Source organism: Saccostrea echinata, unplaced genomic scaffold (genome assembly GCF_033153115.1).
Source record: "Saccostrea echinata isolate AGI-Se365-2 ecotype Australia unplaced genomic scaffold, CSIRO_AGI_Sech_v1 ptg000029l, whole genome shotgun sequence".
Lineage (NCBI taxonomy): Eukaryota > Metazoa > Mollusca > Bivalvia > Ostreida > Ostreidae > Saccostrea > Saccostrea echinata.
The window spans coordinates 38,819,179-38,829,655 of NW_026889778.1; the positions used below are offsets into that span (position 1 = coordinate 38,819,179).

Here is a 10,477-nt window from a genome sequence, read left to right on the forward strand (position 1 = left end):
TAGGAAAAATTCTATAAAAATTTTCTCAAGAACCACTGGGCCAGATTAGATGAAACTTGTGTAAAAGCTTCCTGAGGTAGTGAAGATTCTAAATTGTTCAAATCATGACCCAAGGGGGTTGGATGGGGCCACAATAAGAGATCAACGTTTTACATTGAAAAATATTAAAAAAAAAATTCATTAAAAATCTTTCCAAGAATAACTGGGCCATAAGAGATAAAACTTATATAATTATGAAAGCTTTCTGAGGTAGTATAGATTCTAAATTGTTCAAATCATGGCCCCCGGTGGAAGTGTGAGGCCACAATAGAAAATCAAAAATTTACATTGAAATATATAGAAAAAATTCTTTAAAATTTATTAATAAAAGATCTTTTTCTCAAGAACCACTGGTCCAGAAGAGATGAAACTTTTACGAGAGCTTCTTGAGGTAGTATAAATCCTAAATTAAATAAATAAGGCCCCGATGGAAGGATGCCATCACAATAGGGGATCAAGGTTTTACATGTGACAATATAGGAAAACAAATTTTGAAAATCTTCTCGGGAACTTTAATTGCACTATTTATATGCAAACATTCCAAACTGGAGTGGCTTAATTTTTTTCAAATTATGCACCCAGGGTTAGAGTTAGCTTAAATAGGGAGCAAATTTTACATATTGCATGTACACAGGAAAATAATTTGCTTCTCCATTATTGCAAGGCCATGGTATTGATATTGAAGCATCCCCATGTTGTGTGAATACAGAGACTTTCAGAGTCAGAGAGGAGCTTTAATATGGGGCCACAATTTTAGAAATCTTTTTGGAAAACTGTTGAAGAACAGCAGGACTTAAGTTACTCAGATGAGCGATATGGCCCATGGGCCTCTTGTTTTGTCTATGGACGTCTGATGGTGCTATAATTTTAAAATAAGAATATCTTGAACAATTATAAGTAGGTAATGTACATTTTAAGGCACATGTACATGTACCTTGCAATTGACCATAAAAACGGATCAACATACATAGTTCTTTGTTGCAATGTACATGTACTCTTGTGCAAGTTGCTGACTTAACATATCGTAAGGTGCAAATAGAAACGAGCAGGGTACATGTATATTAAATTGTTATATTTTTGACACTTCGAAATTTCTGCATTAAGCTAGAAAGTTACATTTGAATCTAGCAGATATACAATTCTTAATTTCCTGCCAAAGTTTACGTAGATTAGAGAACGACTGCATTATTATAAATTAGGGATGTCAATTTCACTCGGATAGCCTTGTCGAATAATCGGGGACAGTCATTCTACAATAAAAGGGCCACTTCAGGGAATAAAAAATGTGTTTAAAATAGCCAATTGAACAACGTAATTTTCAAAAGGACGTATCAGTGTACTTGAAAAAAAATGTATATTCAAAAGTCTGATTTCATTAACTTTTTACAATTTCAATATACCCACGGTTTTGAGGCAATGTTACGGAAATAATGCTTTAACAGGACTAATTTAAGAAAAAAAAATATCCGGAATTTTAAGCTATTTTTTGTTTTCTGATGTTGAATATAGAACGGTATAATATGATTTTTTGTAATATGGTAATAATAAAAATTTCAGAGAAAATATTGTTACGGAAGTTAATTTTCAGCAATAAAATTTGAAATTCTTGAGAAAAGATATAACTAGCGTTTGTTTTAAGATGGCAATCAAAAGTATTATTGATAAGTGTTTCGCTCCCCAAAAATAATTTTTTTTTTTTGTACCTGGAAAACATTCCCGAATTACAGTTATGGTAGTTAAAATTTTAAGTTTTGTCTAATTCATTTCGCTGTGTGTCGAAAATGTAATGGTCTTCATTATCTGAATTAAAACTAGTGGAGCGAAAGTCGAAGTACACATTAAAATTATTTTCCTACGGTCAGTTTAACTCCTACATGTATGTCCTTCTTAAGACTGTTTGTACAATCAATATTTATATTAATCTACATAAAAAGTATTTCTCAACAATTATTTTCTTTAATTTTAAAATCACTTAACGCCATTTAAAAGTGTCATATTCCAGTTAAATTATGGACCCGTGACTGATAATCTGTTATCTAAATTAAAAAGCTTTCCATAACTATTACTTAATATGCAGTTTTGTGCATAAAACAAATCCAAACATAATTGACTTTCAAAAAAATTATTACTGAAAACCACATTACCGAGTAAAAAGATCTTTAGTCGATAGTCGATATGAACATACGTACAAGTTAAGTACTTTAATTATCAAAAGTACGAAAGTATTTTTTAAAATTATTATTATTATTTTTTTATTTAAAAAAAATAAATTTTTTTTTCTTAATTTATTTTATTTTATCTATAATAATTTTAAAAAAATGTATTCCAAGATTTATATTTATTTTTCTGCACATAAAGAACGTTCAAAAGAAAAGAAGCCTGCAAAAGTCCTAAGGATGTTTTTACAAGTGAATTTTACTATTTCTTATTAAATCTAATTTTAATTTTCCTGATGTAGCAGATAAAATAACTCGAAATGATAGGGAAGATCTTGATGATAACTACATGCATTTTGTAAATAAATGTAATGCGTACTTCCGCAGATGCTTCAGGCTTTGCTCCAAATATTTTCAGCGACAGGAAGAAGGCATAGTCAATTTCTAAAACAAGGACATATAATACAAGAGCTTCCTCTCTGTTTTTCGAATGTATGATGTAGAAGGTTAACCTTTCTAATGAAAAACTGCTTTTATATTTTTATTTTTTTCTGAACCGCGATTGCTACAATTTTTATCAGTATGATATTAAGTTATTGATTGGACAACTATGTGGGAAGATGACGACCATTTATGCCGACTTTTGGCGGACAGCTTAGCAAACACAGTTGGTTTTTTGCCAGTTCAAAGGTTAAACAGGCGAGTGGATGATATTTTATCTGACATTCATTATCATGGAAGAAACGTGGAGGTTGTGAAGACAGGGAGTTGGGCTGAAGGATTCCGCATGCGTGGAACAGACGTTGATAGGATGTATATTGATAAAACTGCGATGGCATCAGAAACTCCGGAAAAAATACCAAACAAATTTTGTGCTATCAAAATCGAAAAGTACACAGATATCCAAAGGGGATACGCAAAATTGATATTACTAACCCCTGACAAAGCTGAACAACATTTGCAACTCGCAGTGGTACGTGAAGCTGGATCCTTGTACGTATCAAGTAAAGTGTACATAGAATCTTATGTGGGTGATAACCAGGAAACACATGGACCCTGTGTAAGAAGAGTGGCGCAACATGGAACAGAGCAAGATGACGCACACTGTCTAAGCTGTCCACATTGGCCATCGGATGCAATGGAATGGTACCACAGAAGAAGACAAAATGGATGGCCAGAGCTTCACTTGTTGAGGGACATATACAATAAAGGATGTCATGTGGTACCTATTGGTCGTAAATTCATTGACAGAAATGGACTTTGGTGTTTTGACCCCATGACGTGGCGATTTTCATTTTCAGTCGCAGAAAAACGATTGGTTTATACATTTAACGATACACAGTTTCTGGTTTATGGCATTTTCAAACTGTTAGTCAAAGAGGCATTTCGAGAGACCCGAAACGTTTTATGTTCGTATTTCATGAAAACGCTTTTGTTTTGGTGTATTGAAGAAACACCAAAAGAATGTTGGAGACAGGAACGTTTAGTTTCCTGTATAGAAATCTGCTTCAAACGACTGATTTTGTGGGTTTCAAATGGATATTGTCCTAACTATTTTGTCAGGGAAAACAACATGTTTCTTGGCAAGTTAGACGAAGTGGAACGCGAATCTCTTTTTATTCATTTGTCAGAACTTTATGGAGAGGGTTGGAGGTGCCTTTTGACTTGTCCATCCTTGCATGACTTGAAAGAAGCTTTGCAGAAAAGAAGACTACATATTCTAGAGGCCACCTTTGATTCTTATGGCATTGATCCGGACGAGGATTTTAGAGGATTAAGTTTACAGAGAAGGAATGATTCTAGTACATCTAAGGAAGATATCGAAGACAGAGCATTCTTTTCCCAATTAGAATCCGTAGTAAAGGGTCATCCAAACTTCAGAAGTCTTGAAAAAGAGTTTTTCAATGCAGTTGCCCTGTTACTTGGAAAGGAAATACAACTTAATACCTTAATGCACGATACCGTGACACTGTACATGTATAAAACTTTACAACATATAGCTATGATATTTTATTATAAAGCAATGAATGACACTAGTAGATGTGCACGTTTCCGGTACAGACAAATCAGACGGGCACTTGACTTGATGAAATTCACAGACTCAGCAGATATAAGTAGAGGACGGCTAACTTTAGCAACAGCTTTTTACTGTATGGGATACTACCGCGATGCTTTGAAAATGATCCGTCAATATGAAGTTTTTCTAGATGATTATCAAGGTGTTCTTTATATAAGTTCGAGGTTTCCAGATGATATAGGAGAAGAATACATTGTCAATTTCTGTAATAGTAATTTTTCAAGAATTAAAAAGGCCTCAATTGGCGTTTCGTACGATTTTGAAGTGTTTCGAACGATGCCGATTTATCCCAAGGAAATAGCGTTTGAAATTCTTCTCATGAAAGATTCCTCTGCATTTATTTCCTTTCCTCCACGTCCATACTCCATATTCCTGAAGGCATTGTGTTTTTCTAAGAGAAATGACATGTATAATGTAAAAATTCTTATGGAAGAACTGCAGAGTATTCTTCTATTGACCAACGATGGTGCGATGCATCTCATTTACACAATGATAGCAATATTAGAAACTAAATTAGATCGATTTGACAACGCTTATCGAAATTTTTATTTGGCATACTGGCATAAGAAATATTTAACATGGAGACAAGAACATTGTTTTGAATGGGATTCCTTACAGTCACCTCTGTTGCACGTGGCTGTAATGGTGAGACTCTTGATTTAACTCTGAACTATATTTAAATTTGAATTGCCAAATACTTATACATGTAGTATACTTACTGTTTACTGAATATTAATTTTTGACTTAAGATGAATGTTAATCTGGAGAACATACCACTAAGAGGCTACTTATTTTCACATGGTTTCATTAATATATCTGAATATATCTGAATTATGAAAACGTGCTGTGTAACTAGTCCTAAAAATTGTTTTTGCTAGTTAAATGTAATTTCAATTAAACCTTCGAGCTCTTGGTATGTTAACATTTTTGTAACCACTTTGTAGAAGTTAAGTTATTTGATATTTATAAGTCCGAAGAAACTGTTCTATATTTGGCATTAAACACCGGTGTATAAATCTGAGAAAAATCTATTTATGAAAATGTCTTAAAATCTGCATGTTTTTACATAAACATTTAAGAAGCTAAAGAACAGCAAAATATACAGCAAACTATTCTCAGTGGTTTATTAACATCTTTAAAGAAATTAAAGAAAGACAAGGATTGAAATGCACACAGAAGGTCCTAGGTGTACACTAAGGTTACCATAGCTAAACTTCAAATGAAGGGCCCATCTTATCATAATTTGCATGTTATTAGGTGTAGAGCGAGGCAGCTGATCTTCTATACTTAAATAACATAATTACGCAATGTATTTGGGGGGTTCATATCCAAGAATTTAGTACTTTTTAAAGTAAAATCGGTATTTTTCTACCAAAGGTACAACATACGTTCAGAGAATACTTCTTTTAAGGACTCAAATTTCAGTTTAAATAAATGAGCAAATGTGTATAACAGAAACTTATTGTGAAAGATATGCTCATGAAATACCCCACTCCCTCTCACTTTCTCATTATTTTAGTTGATTACAAAAGCAAAACACACACAAAATCACTATTAGTGAGATTCAGACAAAAACACAGATGAGACACTAAATCATTAGAAAATGTAATCTGGGCGTGTTCATTTTTCATGAAAATACAGACCCGTGGGAAGCAATTTCACTTTGAGGGGGCACAACCATACATTTTCAGTTGGGGGGGGCACTATCAACTAGTTACCAGAAATTCATTGACAAGCCCCCCCCCCCCCCCGGTTCCTACGGCCATGAAATAAAAGAAGAAGAGAATAAAATATACTGTCAGTAGTTTAACAGATAGTATAGGCAATTCCTGAGGCCTGTACAACAGAGTGGACGTTCGTGTGCGTTTGCCAGAATTCCTTATCTCACAAACAGAAATGTTGGCGAGCACTCGCTCTGTTGAACAGGCCTTTGTTGACGCTGAATTCTTACATTAATTATATCTGTAAAACTTGTTTGATTCAACTTCCGTTGCGAAATGAAAATCATATTGATACTGAAGAAATAGCCACTTTCCATTGGAAATGATGATAGAAATAATTAATTTTTAAAGATTAAAAGATTCTTTCCCCTCAGTTATCAGTACATGGAAGAAAATGTTGTTTGGATACCAGAGGTATTTAGTAGATGTAACATAAACTGTATAATTTTATACTTTTATACAGCATTTATTAAGAAAATATCAATTATTAATTCAACTAAAAAAAATATTTGCAAACATGAATGAATGCCTAGCATTATTTTATTTTCTGTTTATTATTATTATTATTATTATTTTTTTTTTTTTTATATTTTGCTTTATTCATTTATTTTTTGTCGTTTTATTTGCTTGTTTGTTTGTTTTTGTTTGGTTGGTTTTTTTCATTTAATTTAATTTATTTTATTTTATTTATTTATTTATTTATTTTGGTTCAAATCAAAGACTAAAAACTAGGCTAAAAAGTTTACTGAGAACTGTAATTTCATTTTCTTTTCTCGCTATCTTTTAAGGGAGAGTATTTTTAATAACATTTCGTGAAGGGAACAAAATTTCGAGTTTTGCCGCACTTTGTATATTTTCACTGTGAAAACTACCACTGATATTTTTCAGAGTGAAAAATGTCACTTTCAGTAATAACTCTTTTAATCATTGGATATAAATTAAACTACTTCGCTGTCGAAAAGGAAAAATAATAATCATTAGTAATTTACTCCCATCAGATACAGTACTGCAAGGTTATCTACAGGTCTTAACTCCATATACGATGAGACCGATGGCCAACACATAGCAGTGTTTTATGAGATATAATATCCCCCCAAAAATCGAAAGAAGTAAATAGATGATGGAGAAAATATAGGAAATCAATTCGTAATCTAGATCACGTAAGGAGTGTAGTGGGATTTACGCCAAACATATTGACACAGAGGATTGATTGATTGTATGTTGTTTTACATCCCATTCGAGAATTTTTCATTCATATAGAGATATCACCATAGACCGTGAAGGGCCTCAAATTTAGACCTGTACTCGGCACTCAAGGCCATTGAGCTATTTTCATCCGAAAGACCTGCAACTTTCTCTCCAAAGTGCCGAGCGCTTATCGAAGGAACAGTTGCTACCTATTTTTTTTTTTATCGACTTAGGTCAGTGGCGGTCGTGATTCGAACACACGACCTTCCGATCACGGAGCGAGTGCTCTACCGACTGAGCTTCCGTGACGGTTGACACAGAGGACAGAAAATACTTCTCTTAAACCAATTCTCTCTAATATAAAATATAATATATTTACTTGCTATTTTGAAATTCTTCGTTCTTTTGGAATAACCTTAAGCTTTTTAATAGTAAAAATATTTTAAATCGGCTTTTATAATTTCTTTAAGTTAACTAATTTCATGATATAGAAGCGTGGTTATGTTTCAAGCTTTAAGCAATGACATGTTTATGTAAACAAAATTCAAATATCAAAAGAGAGATTATATATTTTTCCTTCATTAGCCCTAAATCGACTCCTCCCAATAAGGAAGGCCTTTTAAACTTTTTCGTCTACACAAAAATTATGTAAGTTATATCTGATTAGTTTTTATTTAGAAACATGCTATTAGATTTTCAGAAACAGGAAGGTTTTAAATCTACTTTTGCGCACACAAGAAAACAAGGAAGAAATTCCAATGTTCCCAAACTGTACAATGCATAGGCAGTGTAGCAAGGTTAGCGTGCTGTTGATTTAAGGTGTACAGTGTATGCGTTTTTGGTTCCTCTTGACTATAATTACATAGGAGATTATTACTTGGAACAAATATGTGGGAAGATGATGACCATTTATGCCGACTTTTGGCGGACTGCTTAATCAACGCAGTCGGGTTCCTGCCTGTTCAAAGGTTGAACAGACGCGTCGATGACATCTTGTCAAACATTCATCATTATGGTAGAGATGTGGAGGTCATTCAGACCGGGAGTTGGGCTGAAGGATTTCGTATGAACGGCACAGATGTTGACAGAATGTACGTAGATAAATCTACAATGGTATCAGAAACCCCAGAAAAGATACCAAACAAATTTTGTGCAATCAAAATAGACACATCTTCAGAAATTCAAAGGGGTTACGCAAAATTAATATTACTGACGCCACACAAAGCAGAACAGCACTTGCAACACGCAGTGGTACGTGAAGGTAGAACCTTGTACGTATCAAGTAAAGTGTACATAGAGTCTCATGTAGAAGAAAACCAAGAAACACATGGACCCTGTGTAAGAAGGGTTGCTCAACAAGGAACGGAGCAAGATGACGCACACTGTCTAAACTGTCCACATTGGCCATCGGATGCAATGGAATGGTACCACAGAAGAAGACAAAATGGATGGCCAGAGAGTCACTTGGTGAGGGACATATACAATAAAGGATGTCATGTGGTACCTATTGGTCCGAAATTTATCGACAGCAATGGACATTGGTGTTTTGACCCCATGGCATGGCGATTTTCATTTTCAGTGGCAGAAAAGCGATTAGTTTACACATTTAATGATACACAATTCTTGGTTTATGGCATTTTCAAACTGTTAGTCAAAGAGGCATTTCGAGAGACCCGAAACGTTTTATGTTCGTATTTCATGAAAACGCTTTTGTTTTGGTGTATTGAAGAAACACCAAAAGAATGGTGGAAACAAGATCGTTTAGTTTCCTGTATAGAAATCTGCTTCAAACGATTGATTTTGTGGGTTTCAAATGGATATTGTCCCAACTACTTTGTCAGAGAAAATAACATGTTTCATGGTAAGTTAGACGAAGTGGAACGCGAATCCCTTGTTATATATTTGTCACAGCTCTATGGAGAGGGATGGAGGTGCCTACTTACTTGTCCATCCTTAAACGACCTAAGAGATGCTCTGCAGAGAAAAAGATTTGAAATTCTCGACACGCCATTCAATGGCTTTAGCCCAGATGAAGATTTCAAAGGACTCGGTACACAACGAAGGAATGATTCCACCTCAATTACGGAAGATGTAGAAGACAGAGCATTCTTTTCCCAATTAGAATCCGTAGTTCAGGATCACCCTAACTTCAGAAGTCTTGAAAAAGAATTCTTTAATATGGTGGCCCTTTTACTTGGAGAAGGAACGCGATGTGATATTTTGATGCACGATACCGTGACATTCTACATGTATAAAACTTTACAACATATAGCTATGATCTTTTTTTATAAAGCAATGAATGACACCAGTAGATGTGCACGTTTCCGGTACAGACAAATCAGACGGGCTCTTGACTTGATGAAATTAACAAACTCAGCAGATGTAAGCAGAGGAAGGCTAACTTTAGCAACAGCATTCTACTGTATGGGATACCACTATAGTGCTTTGAAAATGATCCGACAATATGATGTTTTTCTTGAAGATAACCAAGGCGTTCTTTATATAAGTTCGAGGTTTCCGAATGATCTGAGTGAAAAATATATTGCTAACTTCTGTAATAAAAATATATCAAGAGCTGAAAAAGCCTCAATGGGCGTTTCGTACGATTTTGAAGTTTTTCGAGCCATGCCAATTCATCCTATGGAAATAGCATTTGAAATTCTATTAGTGAGAGATACTTCAGTAATTCTGCCTTTTCCCCCACGCCCCTACTCTGTATTCTTGAAGGCTCTGTGTTTTTCTCAGATGAATGACAAGTACAACGTGAAAATTTTAAAGAAAGAACTTTTAGACAATCTCCCATTTACTCCAGATGGTGCATTATATCTTATTTACACAATGGTAGCAGTATTAGAAACCAAATTAGACCGTTTTGACAAAGCTTATCGAAATTATTATTTAGCATACTGGCATAAGAAATATTTGACACTGAGGCAGGAGCATTGTTGTGAATTGGCTTCCATACAGTCGCCTCTGTTGAACGTAGCTCTAATGTTAAGACTTTTGATTTAAACTTGAACTGTATCTAAATTTGAATTGGCTTAAATTGATTCTATATTATAACTTAATACGATCTATGATTTAAAAAACTGATGATTAAAAGCAGCTAGCACTATAAGGTTTCTTTTCTTAATTGAATTTATTAATATATTAGAATTATAAAAAAAGTGACGTGTCATTAGTTCTACAAATGATTATGCTAAATTAATGTGGTAGCAATTAACCCTCTGAGCTCTTGGTGTACTCATTTTCTGTATGTAACTATATCATGTATATTTGTATATTTTTTTTCAATG

At 34.0% G+C, this 10,477-nt stretch overlaps 2 protein-coding genes across 2 annotated transcripts; both read left to right on the forward strand.

Moving 5' to 3' along the window:
* The first annotated feature begins 2,805 nt into the window (after positions 1–2,805).
* Positions 2,806–4,935, forward strand: LOC133195293 (uncharacterized). Its single transcript, XM_061331144.1, has one exon. It carries the CDS (start codon positions 2,806–2,808, stop codon positions 4,933–4,935), a length of 2,130 nt encoding a protein of 709 aa, XP_061187128.1.
* Positions 4,936–8,069: 3,134 nt separating this feature from the next.
* On the forward strand, positions 8,070–10,197 carry LOC133195294 (uncharacterized). The gene has a single exon (XM_061331145.1). The coding sequence runs from the start codon at positions 8,070–8,072 to the stop codon at positions 10,191–10,193; it is 2,124 nt and encodes a 707-aa protein (XP_061187129.1). The 3' UTR covers positions 10,194–10,197.
* Positions 10,198–10,477: the final 280 nt, after the last annotated feature.